Here is a 27,890-nt window from a genome sequence, read left to right on the forward strand (position 1 = left end):
CCACCGCAACGCCCACTTCCTGAGACACTTCCCCAGCTCCAGATGCAAAAGTCTGGGGCTAATTATTTGGGTTAGGTTTGAGGAGGTCAAACCTGACAACATTTGATGGGATCCATGTGTCATGCACGGAGCCTTTGGCTGGGTAGTAAAGCCTGTGTGTGTGTGTGAGAGAGAGAGAGAGACAGAGTGCCACCTTTGTGACAGCAAGATGAATCTGGATAATCAAATACACTCCATCCTCCAGAAAGACGCCATGTAAATAAAAACCAAACACACTCCCTCAATGACAGTGTCTCCTCCTCTCCTTTCCATCCTCGAGGCCAAGGAGAACATGCCAGCTGTGTAGTGAAGCAACTGGAGAAGATATTAAGCATTTCCTGTAAGATGGGAAGGGTCTGTGTACGCCTCTCACTCTCCCAGGGCAGATATACAAAGGCGAGGTCGCTGCAGTCAGTGAGATGCCGCCATCTGTACGCCGTACGGGAAGCGTCTCCGATGGAAATGCCTTCCTGCAAACAGCAGGTTTATTAAAACCAGCTAGGAAGGCAGCCAGAGGCACGAGAAGGAGTCTGCTGACAGCGCTGTCCGGACTGCTCTTTGGGCAAATGTTACTGGTGTTGTTTCAGTGTTGAACTGTGTTCTGAGGCCCAGTTCCCGACCCCTTTCCCGGGAGGACGTAGCTGGTGGATTCACCAGTGGTCAGGCTGGATCGGGTAGTGTTCACTATTTTCATTAGTGACTTGGATAATGGAGTGGTGCGTATGCTTCTAAAGCAACGTGTCTCAAATGTGGCCACCAGGGGTTTTCTTGTGGCCACAGCCTCTTGGGCAGTGGACGGGGGGACAAAGCATTCACCCCTTCCTTGGGGCCACCAGTAAGGGTTGGGCCCTACCTCCTTCTGGAGCCACAAACACCAGCGGAGCAGGCAGCCGGTGTGAGTTCCCCCCTTTTTCAGGGGCCATGGGGCTCAGGCTTCCAGCTTCAGCCCTGGGGTGTTGGGTGGCAGGCTCTGGCCATGGGGCTTCGGGTTCCAGCCACAGGGCTTCGGGCTCTATCCCCTGGCCAAGGGGCTTCAGGCTCCGTTCCTGGGCTCACCACCACCCCCATCGCCCATGGCCCCAGCTGCCTTCCCCAGCCTTCCATTGCCCCTGGCCCTCTCTGCCTCCCTACTCACCTCTCCATTCAGAGCTTAATTTGTCCCCCAGCTTGCCAGGGCTGAGTAAGTCTGCCGTGATATTAACAAACGACAAGTATCAGTTTTCACAGGAGCAGACTTACTAGCTAGCAAGTCTAAAACAAAAACAAAAAAACAGCAACAAAAAAACCCCAAAAGAAACAACAACAACAAAAGAGAAGAACATGCAAAGCACCTTATTTTGTTTCTGTTCTGTTTAGGTCCAGTAAAGAATAGAGACAACTGTACATTATTTTTATTACTGAGTCTGAAAAAAACTCTACATAAATAAATTACAATGATTTGGACATGGGTATGTGCATATTTGTTTGTTTTTCCTAAAGTTAATTAAGCATTTTAGGAAAAATTGTCAGTGTCCACCAGCCAGAGTTGGTGGCCATGCTCTGAGGCCACCAAAAAATTTCTTGTGAGAACCCAAATGTGTGACGATACCTTGCTGGGAGGGGCTGCAAGCACCTGGAGGACAGGATTAGGACCTTGATACATTGGAGAATTGTTCTGAAATCAACAATGTTCATTCAATAAAGACAAGGGCAAATTACTACACTTGGGATGGCACAATCAAATGCACAATTACAACCTGGCAAATAGCTGGCATGGGGACAGTACTGCAGAAAAGGGTGTGGGGGTGATAGTGGATCACCAGCTGAATATGAGCCCGCAGTGTGATGGAGTTGCAAAAAAGGCTGATTATCATTCTGGGATATATAAACAGGAGTGTGGTATGCAACACATGGAGGGTAATTGTCCCATTCTGCTTGGCACTGAGGAGGCCTCCACTGGAGGGCAGTGTCCAGTTCTGGGTGCTGCATGTTAGGAAAGATGTGGACAAATTGGAGAGAGTCCAGAGAAGAGCAACGAAAATGATACAAGGCTTAGAAAACCTGACCCGTGAGGAAAGATTTAAAAACCTGGGCATGTTTAGCCCTGAGGGGGAGTGGGGCGGGGTCCTGATAAGTCTTCATATATGGTAAAGGCTGTTATAAAGAGGACAGTTAGCAGTTATTCTCCATGTCCACTGAAGGTAGAATAAAAAGTAATGAGCTTAATTTGCAGCAAGGGAGATTCAGGTTAGATATTAGGAAAAATGTCCTAACTCTAATAGTTAAGAACTGAAATAAGTTACCAATGGAGGTTGTGGACTCCCTGTCATTGGAGGTTTTTCAGAACGGGTTAGACAAACACGTGTCAGGGATGCTCCGGGTTTACTTGCTCCTGCCTCGGCGCTGGGGGCTGGACTAGATGACTGCTCAAGGTCCCTTCCTACCCTACACTTCTATGATTCTGTATCAAGTAGCAAGTAGTACCTTACGCCATGAGTGACCTCCATTGCAATCAAAGGATATACTCATGGAGTAAAGTGCTACTCAGCATGAGGGATGGGGATCAAAGCCGGGCCCCAGGTGAGGTTAATAGTGATCGTCTTTAGATCCTCTTTAAATCAAGACTGGATGTCTTTCTAAAAGAGCTGCCTTAGCTCAAACAGAAGCTATGGGCTCAGTGCATAGATTGGGCCCTGTCTTAACACAGGAGGCCAGACTAGGTGATCATAATTGCCCCTTCTGGCCTTAAAATCTGAGTAACAAACCTTGTTGAAGATCGATTGTGGAACAAAATCAATTGTTTGTTTTTGCCTTTACTGCACAGTTAAGAAATATAAAGATGGCTGGCTAGCGATCTCTCTATCCCCTCTCTGCTGCGGGATCAGGGCAAGATCCTTGGAGGCGTTGACTAGTGATCTTACAGAAGTTTGCAGCCTAAGCAACATCTCGCTCTTCTCCACAGAGGTGTGTCTACTAGCAAAGAAAAACCCAGATGACTTGGGCTCTTGGGGCTCAGGCTCTCATGGCCGGCAGTGGGGCTGTTTCATTCCTGTATAGATTTCAGGCTGGAGAGCTCTGGGCACTGGGCTTCAGCTTGAGCCCAGAAGTCTACACAGCAATGAAACAGCCCAACAGCCCGAGCTCCGTGAGCCTGAGTTGGCTGCATGGGCCGGACGTGGGTTTTTCTTTGCTGTATAGACATACCCTAAGTGCACTGACTCGCTCTCTGGGAAATAACCCTCTGAAAAAGCAGGAAAGAAAGAAAAATAAAGCTTTGGGGAAAGTTGCTGAATAAGTCAGCAACCTGGCAGGGTTTGCTGGTAAATCAGTTCTTTTCAAGCCAAAGCGAGAGAATAACAAAAACAGCAGATGACTGCATGTCACTGCAAAACCATTTCCCTCTAACGCCAGCAGACTCAGGCACAGCCACAGGGACAAGATGCAACGTCTCGGTGCAGTACCTAGAGCCGGCGTCGGCGACATCTTGTGTGCCACTCCTGCAGCATTATTTCTTTAGATACTGGCATGACAAAGAGACGGGTTCACATTGTTAATGAGATCACGAGCAGGGAGCTGCCTTTGCATTTGTCTCTTCATTAGCTCCAGCTCAACATTGCCCCGTGCTTTGCGAGGTGGGCGGTAGTGCCGGTGAAAGGTGATCAGGCGCAACTGTGAAGTTCAGGTCTGGATCTGAGCTTTCTCCAAGTTCAGAGGTGCTGGATCCAAGGCCCACCTCGTGTTAATCCATCAGGTAGCGTTGCCTAGGAGGTGGCTTGCCGTTAGGAATGGGGTTCCATGCTCTGTGTCTGTTCGGTGTTACTGCCCCTTTTGGATTCAGTGGCCGTGCGGGGTGAGATGGTCTGTGTAGGCTCCTCCCTGTCACAGGGAGTTTTCCCGCCAGGGTTTTTAGTGAGGAACCTTGTACTGTATCTGAGAGCAGGAGGAAGGGTTTGGTCAGACTCCTGCGTATTTTGGACCATGGCATAGCGCAGCGGTTCTCAAACTTTAGCAACCCAAGGACCCCCTTTTTGATTTTAAAATGTTCAGGGTCCCCCTACACCACCTCTTCACTGAGGCCTCACACCTGCCCTGCCCCTTCTCCGAGCCCTCACCCTCTGTTCACTCCATCCCCAACAACCTCTGTCGCTCGATTTCCCCAACCCTCACTCACTTTCACCAGGCTGGGGCAGGGGGTTGGGATGCAGGAGGGGGGTGCGGGCTCTGGAGTGGGGCTGGGATGAGGAGTTTGGGTGGGGGAGGGGACTCTGGGCTGGGGCAGGGGGTTGGGGGGTGGGGGGGTGAGGGGTCCGGCTGGGGGAGTGGGCTCTGGGCTGGGGCCAGGGAAGAGGGGTTTAGGGTGCAGGAGGGAGCTCTGGGTTGGGGTTGGGGTGGGGGGTGCAGCTCCAGGAGGGAATTTGGGTGCGGGATGGGACAGGGGGTTGGGGTGCGGGGTCCTGGCAGTGCTTACCATGACTCCCAGAAGCAGCTGCCAGGATCCTGTGGCCCCTAGGCATAGGGGCGGCCAGTAGGGCTCCACGCGCTGCCCTTGCACTCACAGACACTGCCCCTGCAGCTCCTATTGGTCATGGTTCCCGGCCAATAGGAGCTGCAGAGACGGCACTCGGGCGGGGGCAGCACGCAGCACCTCCCTGGCCGCCCCTGTGCCTAGTGGCTGCTTCTGGGAGCTGCGCAGAACCAGAGCAGGTAGGGAGCCTGCTTGGGAGGGAGGGGGAAGAGTTGAGCAGTGGGGGTCCACGGACCCCAGTTTGACAAACGGTGCATAGCGTCCATCTCTCTGGCATGTATCTCGGGGACTCGCCATGGAAACCATATGGCACTAGCCCACCATAGCAGAGGGAGACGGACAATGCCCACCTTTCAGATACCATTGAAAGCCCAAGAGAACAGCAACGCTGGGAGATGATCCAGCCACCCTCTCCCCACTCCACCTTCCTGAAAAACTTCCCTGCTGTCCATGTCTGAGGAACCAGGTTCCCTCCAACAGCAAGCGAGACGGGGATCTGCAGCCTGCACTGTTTGCTGAATAGGGTCCCAGTTCCAATGGATCCTTCTCCCACTTGTTTTTTCCCAGGGCCCAGCCCTTTGTTTCCTATTGTCTTTCCTCATGGTCAGTGGGGACACCTGCTCCTCCCCGCTCCTTTCATCCATTCTTTTCTTTCACTTTTTCAAATATTTGTCCCAGCATCTGCAGAGGTAGATGGTTGTGCTGAAACGGGGAAAAAGCCTCAGCACATGGAGCTCACTTGATTTCATATGTCCCATCACCTATACTGCACAAGGATGCCTGAGCCAACAGCTAGGCTTGGTAGAAAATTTACCATGATCATTTTTTTTTTTCGGAGGGGAAGTCAGGGTTTTAACTAAATGAAAATGTGTGTGGTAAGGTCTGCTTTCCTCCGAAACGTTCAATATTTTGCAAGAAAACCTAAACCACCCAAAATGTATTCGTTTTTCAACAAAAAGTTGGATTTCTCAGGAGAAAAAGAACCCAGGGTCCACCTTTCTCCCCCACCCTTGAGCAAGGGGAGAAGAGACTAAGGAAAGAAGGGAGAGAGAGCAGGGCTCTGCGGCTGATCCAGTTCAAAGGAGTGAGATTTAAAAAATAAAAAAAAAACCCAATGAGCAAGATGTGACTCATTTAACTGAAACACTCAGCAAAATCCCTGCTCACAAGAGATGCTTTAGAATCGGCCTCTAAGTGACTCCAGAATGAGGGAAACTAGGTAGGCCTGCAAAGAGTGAGAGAGAGAGAGAAATTCACACTGGACCATGGCCTGAGGTGACCAGTGGCCTCAGAAGATTGGAAGGAAACACGAGACTCTTGGCATGCTGGCAGCCAGCGAGGGATGCCCTGACACAGCCCCTGTACAGTTTTCTCCCGGTGGTTTCACTGGCAAGGCCCTGTCGGTGTGTTTGGAAGAGTCACCTAAAATGCCTCAGGGATAGGCTCCAGCAGAGGGGAGTCAACAGCCAAAGTAATGTCAGAATAACAAGATGGATCCTTTTGCCTGGTTTACTCACCTGCGGCCTGATAGTTCTCAAGAGGGGGCTGAGGGCAGATGTTGGGGTTAGGGCTTGAGAAGGGGAGTAAACTCCACAACTCTGGAACATCATCCTCCTCAAACAAGTACAAGTCCCTTGGAAATATGAAATAAAAAGGTCCTGCTCCCTGGAGACCCCGGGGGCTGCACTGAGCTGGTCTGGGGGCTGAGAGGGGGTGGATAACAGTATAGTTGGGAGCCCTTTCTGATCTTGGTATCGTTGCACTAATTCTTGGTTGCTTTGGACAGGATGCGGCCTGCAGTGCAGCTGAACCCCGCCATGCTGCTTCCATCTCTGAAGATGCTCCTCCTCTTCCTCGCAGGTGAGCATGTGGCTGGGTGTGAGGATGACTCTTTGCTAAGGTGTGAATTCCTCAAGGACACTTCCTGCTACGGGGACAGAATGAATGGGGCGACAGGGGCTGGGATGAACACACACACCTGTGCACCCACCGTCCCATTCATAGACATCCACACACATCCCCGAACAGGTAGACAAACACTCACACCAGCACCCCTATTTAAAGGGCTAGTGTCGCACATTTCTGGCCCAAATCAGGGCCCGATTTCCTTCTCCTATGGGGCTTTGATGCATGTGAGCTGTGTCAAGAGGAGGATTCCAGGGGCTACACGCGTGTCTCTCACATGTCTTTGGGGTGCTTTGCCAGCCTAGGGATGAACAATTCTTAGAAGCTGAGTCAGGACTCAGCTGCTATCGCATGCAGGGGAGGAGGCAGGTATCCCCACAGTCATTTGCTGCAGGCTCCCCGGCTCACTGAATCTTCCCTCCGAGGTACATGCACAATAGGGGAAAAACTTGGCTTCAAAAATTGTTCTCGCTCTTCACTGCTGTGGGCCGGTGAGGTGCTTGTAGCTCAGCCTGGAAGCTCCCCTCAGCTGCACCCCGCCTGCCGGTGGGAACGCAATGCGTTAGGAGCCCTGGGCGGGAGGGCGCTGGGTGGAATCCTGTGTGTGCCCTCCAATTCCAGGGTGCTCCTTCCGCCAGGGACACGTGTGCAGGGACAAGTCTGAGCAAAGAGTGCAGCTAGGAAGAGCTGCCGGGGAGTGGCACAGGAAGCAATTCAGGAAGAAGTTGCCTTCTGTATCGCTTCCAAGGGATTTCCTGGAAAGTTTATTTTTGCTCCTCTTTTTTATTTTTTAAACAACATGGTCCAACCTCCTCCATGTCTCTTCCCACACGGCCCCGTGGGAACAAAGCCGACGAGGAGGGAGCTCCCGAGCGGTCCAGCTGTCACAGCTAACGCGGGACCCTTCTGGGCCTTCAGAATATGCATCTGAGACCCTCAGTGAGGAGGGAGTGGGGAAAATTGCCGCAGAGCCAGGGCCATTTCTGTGGCACGTGCACTGTTGGCTATAAATGCAGCTCTTGGACTCAGCATTTCTGGGGCAAATAGACCAGAGCAAGGGGATTCATAGGAAGCCTGGCTCTCAGCAGGCTGTGAGGGGCCCTCCGGCTGCCACCTGGCCAGATTCTCACAGCACTGTCCACCCCAAAAAGACTCCCCCCCCCCAAGACCCTGAGGGCAGGTGTAAAGGCATCACACTGTAAGATGATGAATTTGGCTCAGTGCACAAACTTTTAGCATCCAAGTTTTCAAAGGCTGGTGCCTGACTCACACCCGGACAGTTTGCACACACATTGGCTGTACCTTCTCATCCGGAATTTGCACGTGAAAACTGAGCTCTACAGCCCTTTGGGGTGCACCGTTACCTCATACACATGGGAGGTGGTCATTAAGGTACAGCGCAACACTGGGGGTCGGGAGGACCTGGGTTCTATTCATGTTGGGCCTCAGTTTTCCCATCTGTAAATGGGGATAATAAAACATACCTACCTCCTAGTGTTGCTGGGAGGCTAAATGCATTAAAGAGTGTAATGAGCTTTGAGATCCCCAGAGGGAAGTATTCATTCGGATGGTAGGGTTATTGCTGATGGCAGGTGTGAGCTTGCCGATGTGGAAGCTCCATTCAAAACGTGAACAGTTGGGGGGGCAGTGGTTCTGAAGCCAGCAAGAGGATTTTGACACACGCTCTCAATCAAATGAATAGGAGTTGTGTGTCTAAATCCCCTGGTCGGTTCTGAAAACCCCAGGCCGGGTGGCAGCAGCCAGCGTGTGTGTGTATTAACAGCTGCGGTGAAGCCAGCAGAGGGAGCTCCCATGTTGCTGTATGGAGCTCAGCAAATGGTGACAAAAGGTTACTTAACCTTACAAACCCAATACTCCTGCTCTAGGTCCCGATCCAGCCCCCACTGAGCTCAGCGGCTCCATTGCCCCCCTCTGGTTTACTCCCTGCACCCTCTCCTAGGTTTGCCAGCCGCTGTGCCTGGAAGCAGCAAGCTGCACATTTCACCCAGCGACCCCGAAGTCGTCCTCAGTCTCTTGAGCAGCTTCTCACTGACGTGCTCAGGGGAGGCCGAGGTGGTCTGGGAACGGGACACGCAGCCCATAGCCGCATCGGCAGAGTGGAGAGACGGCACCTTCTCCAGCACACTCACGCTCTGGAACGTGACAGGCCTTGACACGGGGGAGTACGTCTGCACCTACAACCAGTCCCAGAACCAGAAGCACCCGGAGAGACAGGCCGTCTATGTCTTTGTGCCAGGTAGGGGACAGAGCACCCCCAGCCCCTCTCTGTGTGCATCTCTGGGGGATGGAGGCCAGTGGAAGGATGGGACTGAATTTGAAGATGGGAGAGGGGGGTTCCTCTGCTCTGCAGTAGAGCTGGGGCGGGGGGGGGATGACAGGACCTAAGAGAATGAGCGACATGCGTGGGAGGCTGGAGTCGCCTATCTGCATCGAAGTGCCCCTGCAGCCCCCCCAGCCCTGGTGCAGGAGCCTGGTGCAGAGTGTTAGAAGTATAGTGGCCCCAGGTGGGAGAGGATCATTGGAAAGAAAAAGTGAGTGAAACTCGCATCTTGGAGAACAAGGTACGCAGCCCCGATGGGACGTGTCCCTAGTAATAACCCCAGCTGCTTCAGGAGAGAAACGTCCCAGGAGTTCAGCACATCGGTCTCCAAGCAGAGGTGCTGTCCCATCCCGTGGCTAGTGAGCAGTTGCAATCAGGGCTGCAAAGCAAGATCTTCTCCTGTCTCTTGTAACCGGATTGCCTTCCCCCTTTCCCTTCTGCAGACCCGTCCATCGTCTTCCTCCCCTCAGACTCTGAGGAATCATTCATCTTCATCACCGGCTACAGCGAGGCCACCATCCCGTGCCGCGTGACAGACCCCCAGACCACGGTGACTCTCTATGAGAAGAAGGTGGAGAACCCAATTCCCGGGGACTATGACAGGCAACAAGGCTTCAAGGGGTTCTTCGAAGACAAGACCTACATCTGCAGGGCAACGCTGGACGAGCGGGAGGTGGATTCTGACCCATATTACATCTACAGGATCCAGGGTGAGCCACTACTTAGGTCTGTGCGTGGGCTGGATCAGAGGGGGCTGGGCTGGGCTGTCTAAGGCAGGGGCGGGCCAACTTTTTGGCCTGAGGGCCGCATTGGGTTTAGGAAATTGTATGAAGGGCCGGTTAGGGGAGGGGGCGTAGCCCAGTCCCCCTCATATCCACACACACCCCCGGGACTCCTGCCCCATCCAACCCCCCGTCCCCTGACGGCCCCTCCGGGAATCCCTGCCCCATTCACCCCCCCACACTCCCTGTCCCCTGACCGCCCCCAAACCCCTGCTACCCCATCCAACCCCTCCTCTCATTCCTGACGGCTGCCCCAGGATTCCTGCCCCATCCAACCCCCCCTTCTCCCTGTCTCCTCACTGCCCCCAGAACCGTTGCCCCTGACTGCCCCCTGCCACCACTCTCTTGAGGTCCCTTCCAACTCTAATAATAATCTATCCAACCCCTCCTCTCCTTCCTGACTGCCCCCGGTATCCCTGCCCCATTCAACCCCCTCTTTCCCACCCTCTGACCGCCCCACCCCATCCACACCCCCATCCCCTGACCACCCCCCAAATTCCCCTGCCCTCTTTCCAACCCGCCCTGCTCCCTGCCCCGTTACCGTGCTGCCTGGAGCACCAGGGGCTGGTGGCGCTACAGCCGTGCTGCCCGGCTGGAGCCGGGCCATGCTGCTGCCACCACCGCCGCCACCGCGCAGCACAGAGACCGCGCTGCCCCAGGAGCTCCAGCCCTGCTGCCCTGAGCACTGCGCCGACGGTGGAGCGAGCGAGCTGAGGCTGCGGGGGAGGGGGGACAACAGGGGAGGGACGGGGGTAGCCTCCTGGGGCAGGAGCTCGGGGGCCGGGCAGGAGGGTCCCGCGGGCTGGATGTGGCCCATGGGCTGTAGTTTGCCCACCTCTGGTCGAAGGGCAGCTTCAGCCTCTCTCCAGGCTAAATATCTTCTTTGGCTGTCCCTCGATGCGAGGATGGAGTCTGCCAAGGGGGGTCATTGGTGAGTTTTGAAGTGGCCGAGGAGCCCAATTCTTGCCGTGCAGATTTCCCCACAGAAGTGGCAGGTGTGATCTTGGAGGAGACGTCGTTGTTGGCTGGAGCATTGTGCCCTTTCTTTCCTCTGTCTCATGAGCACGTCTGTTCTCCTCCAAGGGAGCTGTGGGGTGGGGTGTGGGGTGGAGCCACCGTGTGCTGCTCCACACCGTGTGCTGCTCCACACCGTGTGCTGCTCCACGCTGAGTCCTCCCGGTTTGCTGGGTTGATGCCTCCCTTTTTAAGGCTAAATACAGACTCCCTGCCCCAGCCTAGCACCATGGTCCCAGGGCTCTGAAAGCATCTGGCTCATCCCTGGGTGAGGGTGAGGCTGCTGCCCCTTGGGGAGTTCCCAGCACACAGTCTGCTAGAAGTCTGCGGCCCTGCTGGAGAGATTCGGGCGCTGCTTTCTATGGGCTACATTTTGCCCTCGTTCACCTCCGTGGCTCTCCATTGGCTTTGCCATAATGAGCATGTTCCATGGTAAATAAAAGCAGAATCCAGGCCTCTGGGCTCGCTCAGTTCTGAGTTTCTGCCACAGCGCTCCAGCAGCACCCCCAGGGAGAGGAACAGGTTCTCCTCTCGGGACTGCAGACCCCCGTCCTTCCCGCCCTGAGCCGTTCCTAATGACAAGCTCCGACGGCGGGCGTAGTGCTCAGCATGGGCCCATGCACTCCTTCCCTCCAGCTCCTGGGGAAGGGAACGTTCTCACAGGGCGGTAAAGTGGGCACAAGGTGGAACATGTCAGAGCCACGCTGGATTCCATCGAGAACACGGCTTCCTCTTTGCCTCCCCCCACAGAATTCCCCTGGCTCCCCAGAGGTCCCTGGGCTCCCCAGGATCTCTTTAAGATCATGTCCCTGCCCGACTCCAGAGTGCTGGTCAGAGTCTGGGACATTTTGCCGTTGAACTCAGCTGAGATTGTAACCCCTGTTCATTTGTATTTGCAGTAAAGCCTAGTGGCCAGAGCCCTGTAACGCTAGGCAGTGCACGGCCGTCTTTGCCCCAGGGAGCTTACAGGCTGAGTAAAAGACGAGAGACACCAGGTGGATGCAGACAGAGGGGGAACAAGGAAGCCATGAGACAATGATGGGAGGCAGTGGTCCCAGCATGCCACCTGCCTAGGGTTTGGCTCTCCCAAGCATTGATTCACCCCCCTGCTGTTTCACTCCCTCCTCTTTAGTCTCGTCCCTCAATGTTTCCATCAGCGCGGTGCAGGCCGTGGTGAGGCGAGGCGAGAACATCACCGTGATGTGCACTGTGAGCGGCAACGAAGTGGTCGATTTCAGCTGGTTTTACCCTCGCCAGGAGGTGAGTGCTGCAGCCCGCGCTCTGTAACCGGCCTGGCAGCTCCTCCCCTTGCCTGGTCTGGCGGTCTCGTCATTGCTGATCTCGCGGGGCGGGGGTCTCCTCTCTCCCCTGCGCAGGCCGGTAAGGCTGTGGAGCCTGTGACGGACTTCTTGCCTGGCTCCAGCCATGACATCCGCTCCACCGTGACCATCCAGAACGCAGAGCTGGAGGACGCCGGCACCTACATGTGCCACGTCTCTGAGGTCTACCACCAGAATACAGACAAGAAGGACATTGAGGTCAACGTGATCGGTGCGTTGCCACACTCTCGGGGCCAGCTAGCTCTGGGCACAGCTAACCCTCCAACCTCTCTCTCCCCAAGCCACACACGCCTGGATTCATCCCTCTTCCACATGGCCCTGGCAACCCCTGCTCCCAGAAAGTCACTCACCCCCCCCTCCCCACAAGAGGCCTAGAATCATTCCCACTTGCTCCCACATATAGGAGAACCCCAGCATCTTGCTTATAGCCATGGGCAAGAGACAGTGAGCTACTCGTCCATGCTGGGCCTAGGAGCTCTGAGACCCCTTGAGATATGGCTGGAACTCTGCCGCAGCCTCCCCCGGATACAGGAGCTGGCTCGGCCAAACGCACTCGCCTGGTGTCCCTGTGTGTGTAATTCCTCTCATCTTTAACTGGATTCTGTTGGGTGAAACCTTCCCCTTCAGAATAACAAACTCCTCCCCTGCTGTGAGCTTTGCTGGCTTCCTAGAAGCCCTCGGTCTCCAGAGCTCTCCTCACAGACCCTGGAAGGCCCATCCTGCAACTAAAGACGGGTCTGAGGCACAAAGATTGGATCCAGATCAAATTGCCCCGAGATTTCAGGGGCATTGGGCCATCTCTACCCTTAACAGAGACAGATGTGTATCCATGTGGCGAGTAGCCAGATCCCCCTCCTACGGTGACTAGGTGTCTGGTTTTGGACCAGAACTCCTGGTCAAAAAGGGATCCTGGCGGCTCCAGTCAGCACCGCTGACCGGGCTGTTGACTGTCCAGTTGGTGCCACTGCACAGCAGGGCTGGCAGGCTCCCTGCTAGCCTCCACGTTGTGAGGTTCCCGGGAAGCAGCATCATGTCCCCCTTCCAGCTCCTACACATAGAGGCAGCCAGGGTGCTCTGCATGCTGCCCCCGCCCCAAGCACCGCCCCTGCAGCTCCCATTGGCTGGGAACCACGGCCAATGGGAGCTGCAGAGGTGGCACCTGCAGACAGGGCAGCGTACAGAGCCGCCTGGCTGTGCCTCCGCATAGGAGCCGGAGAGAGAACATGCTGCTGCTTCCGGGAGCTGCTCGAAGTAACCACCACCCTGAGCCTGCACCCCTGAGCCTCCCCCTCACCTCAAATCCCTGCCTCAGCCCTGATCCCCCCTCCTGCCTGCCGAACCCCTCAGTCCCAGCCTGGAGCACCCTCCTGCACCCCAAACCCCTCATCCCCAGCCCCACCCCAGAACCTGCACCCCCAGATGGAGCCCTCACAGTCCCCCATGCCCCCTGCCCCAGCTCCGATCCTCCCTCCCACCCTCTGAACCCCTCAGTCCCAGCCCAGAGCATCCTCCTACACCCCAAACCCCTCATCCCCAGCCCCACCCCAGAGTCTGCACCCCCAGCCAGAGCCCTCACCTCCCCACCCCAACCCCCTGCCTCAGCCCAGAGCACCCTCCCATACTCTGTACCCCTCAGCTCCACCCCTCATCCGGAGCCCCCTCCTGCACCCCAAACCCCTCATCCCTGGCCCCACCCCAGAGCCCGCACCCCCACCCCCCCTGAGCCAGCACAGTGAAAATGAGCGAGTGAGGGTGGGGAGAGCGAGCGACAGAGGGAGGGGGTGGCCTCAGAGGAGGGGTGGGGCATGGGCGGGGCCTCAGAGGATGGGCGGGGTGGGGGCGGGGCAAGAGTGTTCGGTTTTGTGTGAGTAGAAAGTTGGCAACCCCACCCTCTCCCACCCTTCTCTCTGTCTCCCCGCCCGCCTCCCTGCTCCTTCTCCTTTCCTGGGATGGGGGTGCTGACCCTGCCCCTCTCTGAACCCTCTGCAGAGCGTGGCTTTGTGAAGTTCCACACTGGTCTGAATGATGTTGAGTTTGCCGAGGTGCACAAGAGTCGCACCATCCAGGTGCAGATCGAGGCCTATCCGCTGCCAACCATCCTGTGGCTGAAGGACAACGAGACCCTGAGGGTGGGGAACAGCAGCGAATTCGCCATCACCAGCAAGAACCTGTCGGAAAACAGGTGAGGCGGCCCCTGTGACTGGGACAGAGCCCCCCCCTCCCCCCGAGATGGGTGTGGCTAGAGCCCCGTGATACAACTGCTCCCATCCTGAGCGGAGCAGGGGGACGGAAATTCTCAGAACTAGCCATCTACGTGGTGGGGGATCCTCCACATTGATCCTGACTCGACCGTTTGCTGTGCGGTTTCTGTGCAAGCCTCAGGGTTCGGCTGGATGGGAGCGACTCACCCCAGTACGCCTGTTGAGCAGCAGGGAGCGTCTTCCCATCTTCACTGCTCTGGGATCCTTTTCCCTCCAGGTACCAAACCACTCTGACCCTGGTGCGAGTGAAGCAGGAAGAAGGGGGATTCTACACCGTCCGGGCTTCCCATGAGGATGACACGCAGGCGATGTCTTTCTACCTGCAAATTAACGGTGAGAAGGCAGCACCACCGGCCTTTGAGACACACCGGCTTAGAGAGGGTCCTAGCAGCTCCCTCCACAATTCACAGTGGGACACAAAGACCCGGCTGCTTTGACAGCAGCCTCTTTGGGTCATTTTTGTCAGGACCACAGGCGGAAGCAGACAACACCCTCACTCGAAATGTCTCAGATGGATTCGCCGCAGGAAGCAGAACTAGGCTCCGCATTAGGCAGGGAACAGGATTGGCACCGTTGCCTATTAAAACTAAGCAATACTATCGCCATATGCGCACAACAAACAATCGAAGGCAGGTGAATGCTTCACATTTGGTTCATCAGGTGCCTGTGTATGTTCCTGCCTAAAAACGGCCAGAAAATGCCAGTTGTTTTTTGCTGGAAATTTTGTGGGAGAAAAGTTGTGGAGGTTGGGGGGTTGTTTTTTAATTTCCCAGGATTTTTTTATTTGTTTTTCTATAAAAAAACACCAGAACCCCAAAAGATTTGTAGTTTTCAAAAACCATTTCCAGGCAAATTTTCCAGTTTTCAAAACTCCCACAAAGTGTTTTACCAAAACATATTTTCATTTTGCTCAAAAAGCCTTTTTTTTTTTCAAAAAAAAGATGTTGCTGGAAACCTGTCGACCCTCCTTAGGCATTCACAGTGCGGCGTGACTCGGTGGCCCGTTGTGAAGTGGGTGCAGGTCTAGCAGACACAGCGGAGTGGAGCTGACCCCACTTACACTGGGTCTAAATTTGCCCCTGAAATCTCAGCCCATCTGAGGTGTCGAAGAGTTCCCTGCCAGTCCCCCACCAGCTAACAGGGCAGTCTGGCAGGGAAACCTACTGCCCACACCGCCCCGGCTCACCCTCTGCCTCCAGCAGTGGAATTCAAGGGAGGGGACACCCTCATTCTCCATTCCAGCAGCTGGGGGCCCTAAAATTGGATAGCTGTTGCTGAAGGCACTGTGGCTGTGTACACGGCCACCAGCCCAGGCCCCTCCTGGGCCCTCTGCAGGGTGGCTACTTACTTCATTCATGTTCTCTAGCATGGATGGGTTCCTGCCCCCAGGCAGTCTCTCTCCAAACATACAGTGGGTGGCTCCAATAGGGGGGCTTTCCTCCTGCCGGTGAGATCAGCTGTCACCCACGTTTCATGACGGTTGCTCCCCTCCCGCCGGCAAAGCAAATGGCTGACTCTCTCTTCTCCCTTCCCAGTGCCCGCCAACGTGTTGTGGCTGAAGGAGAACAGCAATGCCAGCAGTGGGGAGCAGACGGTCACGTGCTTCACTGAAGGGATGCCCCCGCCGGAGCTCATGTGGTTCACCTGCAGCGACATCAAAGGGTGAGGGGGCCTGGCGACCCGGCGCAGGCATGGAAAAGTGGGTAAAGCGCCTCTTGCTGGGCGAGGATGGGACTGACAGTTGGGGGTGTCCTCTCACCCAAAGCTCCCGGACCATGCCCTGTAGCACTTCCTGCTGTGAGAAACTGGGAACTGGGCATCTCTGAGCATTTCTTGCCCCGTGCTCAGACCTCCTACGCCTCGCTTACTGTGTCTCCTGTTGGGAAAAATTGGGACTGAACTTACTGAGTAATTGATGCACTTGTGTGTCTAGTTAGTGTGTCCATAATCTCAGCCCTGAAGGGGTTTAGATCTCTGCCAGTGGGGTAAAAGAGACGGATCTCGGGTTTTTCACCTCAGTTATTATTTGAATTGCCTAGTGCCTAGCAGTGCCAGTCACAGATGGGAACCCCAGTGCATTAGGGGTATAGACACAGAACAAAAATACAGCCCCTGCCCAAGAGAGCTTCCAGTCTAAGTGAAAGACAAGAGACAACAGGTGAATATGGACAGACAGACGTGAGGCTGTTGGCCAACGTGGTAGGCAGCAGTCGCAGCACCTGTGAATCAGGTCCTTTAGGGGCTGACCTTTGGCCTATTTCTGCAGACTGGCACAGCTTGTCCGCACCAGTCCTGAATTTCCCAGTTTTGTTTTCTTTGAGTCCCCCCCCGGCTCATCAGTGATGATGCAAGAGACCAAACAAAGGGATCTGTGCTGGCAGTTCTAGTAGAGACACAGCAACAGGGAAGTGAGCGGGGCAGGGAAGCTCACTGGAGGAAGAGCTGTTATCCCATCATTTGCGGGGCACAGGGAGGGTCACGAAGAGCTGAGATATAACAGCTATAATACAGCATCCCGCAGCGTCATGCAGCAGGGATTGTCTCCCATGTGTGGCTTTTTCAACTGGAAGGTGCGGCACCAAGGAGCAGCCCACCAGGGTCCTGGGGAACAGCTCAGAGGAGATCAGCCTGAAGACCAGCTCCATGTACCATGAGACTCTGAAGGTTTACAAAGTGAACAGCATACTGCAGCTCCGCAGGGTGGACAAAGAGCTGCTCCTCAGATGCTCTGTGCAGAATCTCCTGGGCAATAACTTTCAGGACATCACCCTGGTCCCACATGGTGAGTTGGCTGGCACCCGCTCTGTCCCACGTGTGCAGGTCTGTGTGCCATGGGGTCGAAGCTTAGCTCAGGCCAGGGGACTATGCTGCCCCTAGTGTCTGCAGCCTGCTCCTTTAGTTCAAGCAGAAGAGGCCTCTTTATGGAGCAGCATAGCTGGAGGCCTTGGTGCCCATTGGATGTGACCAACAGTTTGTGCTACCTGCATGAGGCAACTTCAGTGTCTGGTATGTGCATGCTTTGCCTATCTGGATAAAATATCCCTGTTCCTCCCCTCCCTCTCCCGGCTTTTCTTCCTGCAGGGCTCCTGCCTCCTGCTTTGGAGTCTGTGTCCGAAGGGTAAAGTTTACACATTCCTTTCTTTGCACAATCCAGTTGTAATGTCCTCTGTCCTGACACCGAGCAGTAACATCAGTGTAGAAACCAGGAGGAAGTGGATGTGCCAGAGCCAGAGCCCACGGAGTCAGTGCAAAGGGAGAGCAGGGTGTTTGCACAAACAGATAGCAAGCGGGCATCACCCTTAGTGTATTTCACCAGCATTCATGTTAGCAGCTTGTTATCCAGGCTGCAGGCACCAGGGGGAGCCACATACACACATTTATAGGCTGTAAGATGGCTGAGGCCAGGCCACTGAAAAAGAACCTATGCTCTGGGCGAATGGGTCAGCCGGGCCAGCTCCCACCAAGAGCGAGACCGCTGCCTCCTACTCCCCATGGCTCCGTACACACCCAGGGCTCCGTACAAATCTCCTCCAAAAGCCTCTGGGCCCTGGGGAGCTCTCCTGCAGCAAAGGGGCTGGAGCATCACCACTAATTCCTTCCCACCGCACCCTGATGGAGAGGCACCCCCCTCCCCGTGTGTTTGTGCCTCTTTCCAGGACCCCTCGGGGGGTTAGTTCTAGGGACAGGGAATAATCGTCCAGGGTTACCCTGAGTCCAGCACAGAAGGGAGAGGGTCTTCTCTGGGCATCCCAGGTGAGCCCTCGGCAGGGTCATCCCTGGCTGCTCTGGATCAGTGAACACTTCTCATGGGAGTAAGGGCTGGGTAAAGCCAGCCAGGGGACACCACAAAGGCCTGGCTAAGGGTCACTTCCTGTCAGTTTCCAAGGGATGGCACGAAAGGACCGAGATGTGCCCCAGGCCCAGCACTGGCTGCCAGGGGGTGAAGTCATCCGGGGAGGTTTGGAGAGGAAGCGGGGAGCAGGACTTATGGGACAAGACAGGGCGGGGTCTCAGAATGGGGCATTTCAGATGAGGCGCTCTTGGCTAGTTTCTCCAAGTGGCTGCCCTGAGCTCCCCAGGCCACGTGGGGCTGGAGGCATCTGATTGTTTTCCATGTGGTTCTCGTTGTAGGCTCCCAATTTAAGGTGATCATCATCTCAGCCATCCTGGCCTTGATGGTGGTGCTTCCTTTCATCTTCCTGGCGATCTTCATCCTGTGGCGGAAGGTCAGGGCGAGCACCATCTCACTCTTTGGGAGGTGGGGAGGTCTCCTCCCTTTGATTACATGCACTGAGAGGGCCGGGCCGGGCTGTGATGGGCAGCTGGGGAACAGACCCCTCTTCTAGCTCCTTGGTGCAGGGCTGGAGCCCACCAGGCACAGGCGCCAACTCTGTGGGTGCTCCAGGGCTGGCACCCACGGAAAAAAATTAGTGGGTGCTTAGCACCCACAGGCAGCCAGCTCCCCGCTCCCATCCGCCGGCAACCCTGCCGATCAACTCCTCCCCCTCCTTCCCAGTGCCTCCCAACCGCAGCGATCAACGGCAGAAGGCGTTGGCGGGGAGGAGGGAGGAGCGAGGATGGTTGGGGGAGGGGGCGGAACTAGGCGGGAAGAGGCAGGGCAGGGATGGGTGCTTGGGAGAAGGGGTGGAGTGGGGGGGGGTCTGGGTGGAAAAGGTGAGGCAGAGGTGGGGGGAGCTTGGGGGAAGGGGTCAGGCGAGGGCGGGGCCTGAGGCAGAGAGCAGGGGTTCAGCACCCCCAGGGCCTGGAGAAAGCCGGTGTCTGTGCCATCGGGCTTGGGCAGCCACCGTGGGCTCTCCGGTGTGACGCGCAGCAGCAGACCTTCCCTCTGGCCAGAACGTGCGAGGAGTGTCCGTGCGAGAGCAGCTGTGACTGCACAGCTGGGATGTCTCCCTGCAGGGGCTGCGGGAGGCAGAGGGTGCAGGGTCACTGTCTGCAGGGGACACCTGCCAGCACAGCCCCTCTCTCAGCTCTCTCTTCTCCCCTCCCTTCCCCCTCTCCAGAAGCCTCGCTATGAAATCCGCTGGAAGGTGATTGAGTCGGTCAGCTCCGATGGCCACGAGTACATCTACGTGGATCCGATGCAGCTCCCCTACGACTGCAGCTGGGAGCTCTCCAGGGACAAGCTAGTGCTAGGTACCGTGTGCTCAGCAGGAATCACTGTGGGATGCTCAGTGAAAGGGATGTAAAAGAACAGGGCACAAATCCATGACCCCACAGAGGGAGAGCAAGCCTCCAATACCAGAGGGTGGGCCTGTGGCCAGGGCCAGCTGTGCAGGAGGCGTGCGACAGATGCGCTTTCATGGGATGTGTGTCACCGATCCACCGACGCTCTTAGCTGAGAGATGGGGCCTGGGAAGCACATCCCGATCGCTCCCAGAGCCTGTGTTCCTTAGAGCGTTTAGGGGAATTCACTGGGCTACTGCCTGCTTTGAGGTGGGAAAGTGAGGCACATTCAGCAGGGCTGTCAGGTCCGATGGCCCTGCCTCTAGGCCATGCTTCTCTCTCCGCTCCGCATGGAGCAGGGGCACTGCTGTGCAGATCAGAGACAGGAATTCAGCTCGTCACTGCAGGCCTAGCCTCTCGGGCAGCATCAGGGTGATGTTGGCCGTGCTCCCGGCACCGGAGGCAGCCCCAGAGGAGGGGAGCACACTAGCACGTATGGGACCCTCCATGAACCCACATTCAGCATTGAAGAACCGTCTCCATTGTGGGAATAACAATGTGAGCATTCCCCATTGTCCTACAGCCCTTTACCTGAGGAGCTCGAAGCCCTTCACAACCGCCTGTGGGGCTGGGAGAGCAGGACCGGGACAGAGAGCAGGGGGCATATGGGTGGGGTAGAAACATCCAGGACTTTCCTTGGGCTCAGGAACTTTTGGTAGGCCTGGTGCTGACATGCATGGGGGAACAGAGAGCGGGGGACAGGACTCATTAGAAATCTCAGGGCCGATACATCCAGGCCCCGGTCAAAATGCTTGCTGAACTGTCAGAAGGAAACCAGGCAGAATAAAGCATCTCTGAGAACGAACCTCTGTGGGGATGGACTTGTCAAACAGTGCTACCCCTGGTGACCACATCTGGAATAGCTACAGTTCTGTTTGGGAAAGGAGCCTCAGGCTTTTCCTCTTTATTAACGTGCTTCCCAGCCAGGCGGAAATCAGCCTGGCACAGACATCATAACTCCCAGCTACCGCCATTCCCTGCTGTGATCGCTGTGGGTGTGCGGTGCTGCTGTCTTTCCAGTAAAGGGATGCACATTTTCTGAGCAGCTGCCTTGTGGGCCCCTCCCATCTGGCCCTCTGAGGGTTGCCATTGCAGCTGAAATCTGCATCTCCCTGGTGTTTTGCTGCAGGGCGCACTCTCGGATCCGGAGCCTTTGGCCGAGTGGTGGAGGCAACGGCCCATGGCCTGAGCCATTTGCAATCCACGATGCGAGTGGCCGTGAAAATGCTCAAATGTGAGTTTCCCACCATCTCTCCCCTTCGTTCATTGCCACTCTACCCCTCTTCCGTCGTTCTCCCCCACTGCGTCCTTCCCTCCCGCCAGGAGACATTCCCTCCCTCTGCATAGACACCAGCTGGGTCAGTCATTTGTCTCGCCTCTCCCAGCCCTGCCCATGGGGGGACCAGGACGGTGCTAGCTACAGGTCTGTTCACTCACCGGTGATTCTAGCAGGGTTCTGTGGCCCCTGCCTGACATGGACAGGGATTTATTTCTAAGCACCACTGTCTTTCTTGCCTTCTCTCCAAAAGGCAAAGGTCTAGGTAAGCAGGAATCAGAGGGAGTTGCTGATGTCAGTATCAGGGCCTGGCTAAGCACTCAGGAGCTCCCGGCTCCCAGCCTTGTTCTCAGAGCACTTCTCCCTCTGCCGACCCAGTGCTGTGTATGTTACACCAATTCCTTGGGGGCCGTGCATGTGTCAGGGTCGTGCTCTCGTCTCTCACACCTCAGCATTCTTATTTCATCTTACTGATGCGTCCGTTTTACAGCTACCGCCAGGAGCAGCGAGAAGCAGGCCCTGATGTCTGAGCTGAAGATCATGAGCCACCTGGGGCCTCACCTAAACATTGTCAACTTGCTTGGAGCCTGCACCAAAGGAGGTACCTGTTCCCTCCTCTGCCCCTCCCCTGGACATGATCCCCCTTCATCACAGCTGGTGCCTGTCCTCTCCCCCTACTGCCCCAAACATTAGCATCCTGCTTAGAGGCCACCACCCTTAGCATGGTCACCAGGCTGAGCTTAGGTGGCCCATCTGTGCACATGGGCCTGCTGCCTGAATGGGGGAAAACTCTGCACGAGTGCAAGACTTCACTCCTCCCTGCTGTGTGTCCATCCCCCTCCAGCAGCAGGCATAAGAAAATGATCTCCATCCAATTTCCTTCCAGCAGCATGACCCATGAGAGGGGCCGATGCTTTGTGGAGAGCCCAGGTAGCCAACAGTGCTCCAGACTCAAAGGCCAGTGGTCCTGCCTGCTCTCCACTCATCTGAGTGTCCCAAAACCCCAGAAAAGCAGTGGGCCTCCCTCCCTGGGGCTCCCTGAGCCCCCTTGCAAGCGGTTGTGAGACCGTGCAGTGACCTCTTTGTGAAGGGTTGGCAGTAGAGCTGGTCAGGAATTTCACTGGAAAATGCCCATTTGTCAAACTGAACCTGTTCTCAGGAAGAAGTCAGTTTGGACAAATTTTTCAACTAAAAAGAAAATGCTGAAAAGAAAAATGTAGAAATTGTCGACATTTTCACAATGAAAGATGCCAATTTTCTGTCTCAAAGCAACTTGTTGTTTTGAAATTTAAGGTAAGCATAGTCAAAAAAATTGTTTGTCAATAAAAAATGGTCAAAACGGAAATGAAATGTTTCAGCTGACCCAGAACCAAACACTTGAGGGGTTTTTCAGTTCATGACCGTTTTCAAGATTTCAACTTTTCATCCTAATTCGGGACAGGAAAATTTTTCGTTATCTTGAAAATTTTCACAAGACAGGAAACGCATTTCCCACCCAGCTATGGTTGGTAATAAAAGGACAGCAAAGCTGCCCCAAGCCCACACCTGACTCGAGCGTTCTCCTTTCCTGCAGGCCCCATCTATATCATAACAGAGTATTGCCGCTATGGAGACCTCGTGGACTATCTGCTCCGGAACAAGCACACCTTCCTCCAGTACTACACCGAGAAAGCAAGGCGAGAGATGGAGGTGTATGGGAATGGCTCCGAAGAGGACAAGGTGTACAGGTGCCTTTAAAGTAATAGCCTTCTCAGGAGCAGCAGAAGGCCTATAAAAGTAGGGGGGCCAACGGCACTCAAGACTATGGCCCCGCCCCCCATGCCTCCCCTTCTTCCTGAGGCCCCAACCCCCATGCCACCCCTTCCCTCAAGGCCCCGCCCCTTCTCCCTGAACCCCCATCCTTGCTCTTTGACTTCCCCGAAGGCCCCACCTTTGCACTGCCCCTTCCCCCCCAAGACCCACCCCCTGCTCACTTCTCTCTAGCCCCTCCTCCCACGTCGCTCAGCCTTACCGGTAAAATGTGGGAGGGCTATCCCCTCCCGCTTTTAAAAGTGGGGGTCCGTGGCCCACCCTGTTCTCTATTCCTTTATGAATGCAGCCATCCCAGCCAGCCACAGCAGGGTCCTGTCCTTTTGGGGCACTAAACCCTAAAGATTATGTTCTCTTGTTCACACTGGAGAAGACTAGTGACTTACGGGTAGGCTAACCTATGAACCAGATCTGCAGTACATTGATTTCAGTGGAAGTTAGGAACCTAAATACCTTTGCGGATCTGGGTCCCGCCCTGGAATTTTCTGCTTTTAATTCTTCATTTGCAGAACAGGCCCTGTTGTGCTCAGTGCCGAAGTGGGCAGATTTAGCGCAGCTTTGTGACAGTTTTTCTTCCCCGGCTGAAAAAGAGGAAAATAGCCCTGTTACTGTCCGGCTGCTGTAAGAGGCGTGGGAATCTCTGTGCGGATTGACTGAGAGGCATTGCAGATGGATGTTACAAAGCAGGGTTTTGTCCCAGCACACAGAAACAATAGTGAAATGAGACAAACGCTCAGTACATTGATGGAAGCTCTTGCAGTTTCCATTTCAAGTCAGATGAGACAATAATAAATGTTGAACAAAAGAACGTTAATCTGGGCTCAGTCTTCAAATTAAGGCCTTGAAAATGCTAGCTGCAATTTTGTACATGCAGCAGCTTTTCACAGGGGAAATTTGGCAGGTGCAAAACCTTGGATTTCTGCATGCCAGTTGCATTTGTGCACTCGAAGTGGATTAGGGTTGCCAGGTGTCCGGTTTTCGACTGGAACGCCCGGTCGAAAAGGGACCCTGGCGGCTCTGGTCAGCACCATTTACCAGGCCGTTAAAAGTCCGGTCGGCAGCGCAGCAGGGGCCCAGAGATAATGCAGGCTCCCTGCCTGCCCTAGCTCTGCCCGGCTCCCGGAAGCTCCCGGAAGCAGACGCCAGGTCCCTGCGGCCCCTAGGCGCTGGGGTGGCCAGGGCCTGGGAAGCACTGCACGCTGCCCCTGCCCCGAGTGCCTGCTCCGCAGCTCCCATTGGCTGAGAACTGCGAACAACAGGCGCTGTGGAGGCAGAGCCTGCAGAGCCTCCCTGGCCATTCATGTGTCTAGGGGCCACAGGGACCTGGGGGCCGCTTCCTGGGAGCCACGGTAAGTGCCACCGGGACCCCGCACCCCCTCCTGCACCCCAAACCCCTCATCCCCGGCCCGATCCCAGCGCCCACCCCTCAAGGTGGAGCCCACACCCCCAGAACACCCCAGCCCCCTCCTGCACCCTAAACCCCTCATCCCTGGCCCCACCCCAGAGCCTGTACCCCCAGCTGGAGTCCTCACTCCCCCCAACCCCTGCCCGGAACCCTCTCCCATACCCTGAACCCCTCATTTCTGGCCCCACCCAGAGCCCATACCCACTGCACCCCAACCCCCTGCCCAGAGGCCTCTCCTGCACCCCAAAACCCTCAGTCCCAGCCCCATCCCAGAGCCGCACCCCCAGCCGGAGCTGTCACCCCCCCTCCCGCACCCCAGCCCCTTGCCCCAGCCCGGTGAAAGTGAGTGAGGGTAGGGGAGAGCGAATGATGGCGGGAGGGGGGATGGAGCAAGCGGGGGGGAGCCTCGGCGAAGGGGTGGGGCCTCGGGAAAGGGACAGGGCTGGGGTATTCGGTTTTGTGCAATTAGAAACGTAGCAACCCTACAATGGATAGTTACTATTTAGACAGTTAGGCCCAAAAGGAGACCTCAGGTTTTGTGTACAGGGTTACCATAGTAGCACATGCAAATGGGTAATTAGATATGCACCATCACCTGATTTGCACACTGTGATGGGGTCTGTCAGGCCTTCTCTGCTGCCTGCTAGAGTCTTTGGGTCCTGACAGCCTGGCCCAGATCTTCAAAGTCTCTGGACTCTTTTGCTTAAGGAAAACCTGCTCAGGGCCAGACTACCAATGAGACTTAGTCCTCCCGAGGCCTAGAAGGGCCATGAGGAGACACTGACCAATAGGGAGCCAGCAGGCCAGTTAAGAAGGCTTGCCTGGGGCTGAACTGGGCAGTGCTGAGTGAGAGAGGAACAGGAGAGGAAGGTATTAGTACCAGCCCAGAATACTAGGGGTGGGGAGGAGGCAGGGCTGCTCAGGGGCTTGGCTTCTACTTAAACACTGTAACTAAGCAGTCATCTCTTGTGTTTACTAGTTTAAAGGCACAGAGCCAACCTTGAGTTTGGTTTAGCATTAACCATTTAAAGACTGCACTCACAGCAAGGGCTGTTCTGCTCCAGCCCTGCTGCCCGCCTACACACAGGCACACAAGCATAAGCAGGCAAATTTGCACATACTTCTGCATACAGACTGCAGGCCTCCCTCTAAGGACCCCATTTGCCTGCACCAATGTGAGTTGACTCCTGTGCAAAAACTCACATGGGAAAAAATGCAGGCACCAAATTGCAGGTGTGCTTAGAGAGGCTAGGCTCAGGCCTTGTAGGAGATGTGGCTAACTAAAGAATGAGGATTTAAAAAACTCTGTATAGTGTGGCTCCTGCCACCTCTCCTGAAAGAAGAGGGCAGTTCAATCTGCAGAGTCATTCATTCCCAGTGCTTTCAAAGGTACCAATACTCCCCCTAGCCCCACCTGGGGTGGCCTCCTCTCCTGTGGAGGGAGAAGGAAATTCAGAATCAGATTTTTGCCTTTAGGCATTTGCGGATATGTGCATACAGGTGTGCACACCTCAGATATGCAACAGATTTCCAAGGTGCATGTGGAAAAGGGGCATTTGCTCACATGTGGCCATGCGAGTGCCAGTACCTGCTTCGTGCATCGGAATTTGCACCCAGAACTCGGGCCTGAGCAATGATACGTGTGCCGTTGTCCATGCCTACGTTTGGAATTCTGGCCCTCCGTAACCACAGTCCCTGAAATTCAGCCTCCCTTCTCTGAATCTGAAATCCACTCCAACTTTTCTCTTACGCTATCTGTTCTGAATGGTTTCTTTGCTTCCCCATTCCAGCCTCACCTCCTTCTCTATCGAAAGCGACGGGGGCTACATGGATATGAGCAAAGATGACTCCCTGGACTACGTTCCCATGTCTGATATGAAGGGAGAGATCAAGTATGCTGACATTGAGTCTTCCAACTACGGCACCCCCTATGAGCTGGACAGCTATTCCCCCTCAGGTAACGGGAGTCCCTGGAAGGGAGGGAGATGGTGTTCGTGACAGAGTGACTTTAGGAGCTGGTTGGGATGTGAGCTGATTCCCCCAGGGTTTGCTGAGCCAGAACAGTGCTGGCACAGTTTCTCCCACACTGAGGCTCTGTGAGACCTGAAAAACCCCAGACCAACTTCTGTTCCCACCGACGCAAGCCCCAGCTTTAATCCGTGTGGTAACAGCTGTTGTGCCTTTTTCCTCCCTCCAGCTCCCGAAAGGACGGACCGCGTGACCCTGATAAACGAGTCCCCGCTCCTCAGCTACACAGACCTGGTTGGGTTTAGTTTCCAGGTGGCCAACGGGATGGAGTTCCTTGCATCCAAAAACGTACGTGTGCCGAGTCTCCAGGTGGGTTTGGCGGGAGTCGGCTCTGAAAGGGAAGAAATCAAAGCTCCTTCTTGGTGTGTGACATGAAAGCCCTCTTGACCAGCCAAACCTTCAGTCAGGCTTCACCAGGAGCCGACTCTGCCTCTGACAATGCTGCCTCCCTCACGAGAGAACAGGCCTTTGCATCGAATAGCCACTGACCGCCTGGACTTGCTGGCGCTGTCCTGGGGCCTGTGTGGCCATACGACATGTTAAAGTAGGCCTGGCTCCAATCAGGCCAAGCACTGCCTTCCAAACCCCCAGCCTGCAGCCCCTGAGAGCCACGCTCTGGGTGGCCCTGGTGCTGTCTGGTTTCCTTGCCTCAGAGCCAGCCTAAGCATCCTCACCAGAGGCCAGTGCTGTGCCAATGAACAAACAGCCATCACTAGCACACTCACAGCCTAAAGGCTTCTGGAAACAGATGCGTCAGTGGGTATTAAAGCATGAGGGGGAGAGAGCTCCTGGGGTCTCCAAGGCTAATTCGACTGGCTGAGCTTAGGTGAGTTGTCAGTGTAACCAAAGCTCTATTGTTTGTTAGGAAAAGTATATAGCTGGGGTGTGACAGCAATGGAAGCCCAGAGTGACATTTCTGGGGCCCCCACGAGACAGGCGGGTCTCCCAGTCCCTTTCACATGCCTGGCCAGGCAGCTTGCATTAAATGAGATGCCAGGAATATCAACTGTCCGTGCTTCAGTGATGGATTGATACTGGAGGGGCCTTTTTTCTTTGCTGGTGCCAGTGCAATGCTTGAGCAAACCCAGTGAGCATGCTATGTCCGGGGTACATGAAGACGTAAGCCAGGCTGGCTTAACCCTGCTGCTCCTAGACTCCAACTGTCCGTCTGCAATCTGCATCATTGCTTGTTTCGCTGCTCTCTGGGGGGGTTTGCTCTGGTACCATGACAACCTCCGTGGCACCTTCTGTTGCTGGGGTTCTGTGGCCTGGGTCCCCCATCTAATGGCACCCTGTCTCCTCCCCTACAGTGTGTGCACCGAGACCTGGCAGCAAGGAACGTCCTCATCTGCGAGGGGAAGCTGGTGAAGATCTGTGACTTTGGCCTGGCCAGAGACATCATGAGGGATTCCAACTACATCTCCAAAGGCAGCGTGAGTCAGGGACCCAGGTCCCCTCTCTTCCTGCCCCGTTCCAGCAGGCAGGCACACACACACACCTTGTTCTACCAGGTGGGAATTCTCTTCCCAAGGATGGGGGCAGAACTCTCACCTGACTCCCTTGATCCTCTCTGCCTCCCCAAATAGTCCGAACAGTCTGTTATCCTGACAATAAATCATAGAATCATAGAACTGGAAGGGACCTCGAGAGATCATCTAGTCCAGTCCCCTGCACTCACCCATCTCTGACAGGTGTTTGTTAAAAATCCCCCATGATGGAGATTCTACAACCTCCCTAGGCAATTTATTCCAGAGCTTAACCACCCTGACAGGAAATCTTTCCTCATGTCCAACCTAAACTGCCCTTGCTGCAATTTAAGCCCATTGTTTTTGTCCTATCCTCAGCGGTTAAGAACAACAATTTTTCTCCCTCCTGCTTGTAACAATCTTTTAGGTACTTGAAAACCGTTATCATGTTCCCTCTCAGTCTCCTCTTCTCCAAC

General features: G+C 55.2%; 1 protein-coding gene across 6 annotated transcripts in view; it reads left to right on the plus strand.

Moving 5' to 3' along the window:
• The window catches only part of PDGFRB (platelet derived growth factor receptor beta), a 59,083-nt gene that overhangs the window by 18,536 nt on the left and 12,657 nt on the right, over positions 1 to 27,890 (plus strand). For 5 of the 6 annotated variants that reach the window (XM_039483788.1, XM_039483792.1, XM_039483790.1 and 2 more), the window contains 17 exons: positions 6,330 to 6,403; positions 8,409 to 8,705; positions 9,233 to 9,499; positions 11,718 to 11,845; positions 11,962 to 12,136; positions 13,915 to 14,107; positions 14,404 to 14,519; positions 15,722 to 15,848; positions 16,757 to 16,968; positions 18,318 to 18,412; positions 19,208 to 19,340; positions 20,560 to 20,664; positions 21,197 to 21,307; positions 22,280 to 22,433; positions 25,711 to 25,877; positions 26,118 to 26,236; positions 27,259 to 27,381. In XM_039483788.1, coding sequence (XP_039339722.1) covers positions 6,330 to 6,403; positions 8,409 to 8,705; positions 9,233 to 9,499; positions 11,718 to 11,845; positions 11,962 to 12,136; positions 13,915 to 14,107; positions 14,404 to 14,519; positions 15,722 to 15,848; positions 16,757 to 16,968; positions 18,318 to 18,412; positions 19,208 to 19,340; positions 20,560 to 20,664; positions 21,197 to 21,307; positions 22,280 to 22,433; positions 25,711 to 25,877; positions 26,118 to 26,236; positions 27,259 to 27,381 — 2,596 coding nt within the window. Of the gene's footprint in view, positions 1 to 2,842; positions 2,983 to 6,329; positions 6,404 to 8,408; positions 8,706 to 9,232; positions 9,500 to 11,717; positions 11,846 to 11,961; positions 12,137 to 13,914; positions 14,108 to 14,403; positions 14,520 to 15,721; positions 15,849 to 16,756; positions 16,969 to 18,317; positions 18,413 to 19,207; positions 19,341 to 20,559; positions 20,665 to 21,196; positions 21,308 to 22,279; positions 22,434 to 25,710; positions 25,878 to 26,117; positions 26,237 to 27,258; positions 27,382 to 27,890 lie in introns of all 6 variants that reach the window. The other variant, XM_039483791.1, reaches the window with a different exon arrangement.

The sequence above is a fragment of the Mauremys reevesii genome, linkage group 8, assembly GCF_016161935.1.
Source record: "Mauremys reevesii isolate NIE-2019 linkage group 8, ASM1616193v1, whole genome shotgun sequence".
Lineage (NCBI taxonomy): Eukaryota > Metazoa > Chordata > Testudines > Geoemydidae > Mauremys > Mauremys reevesii.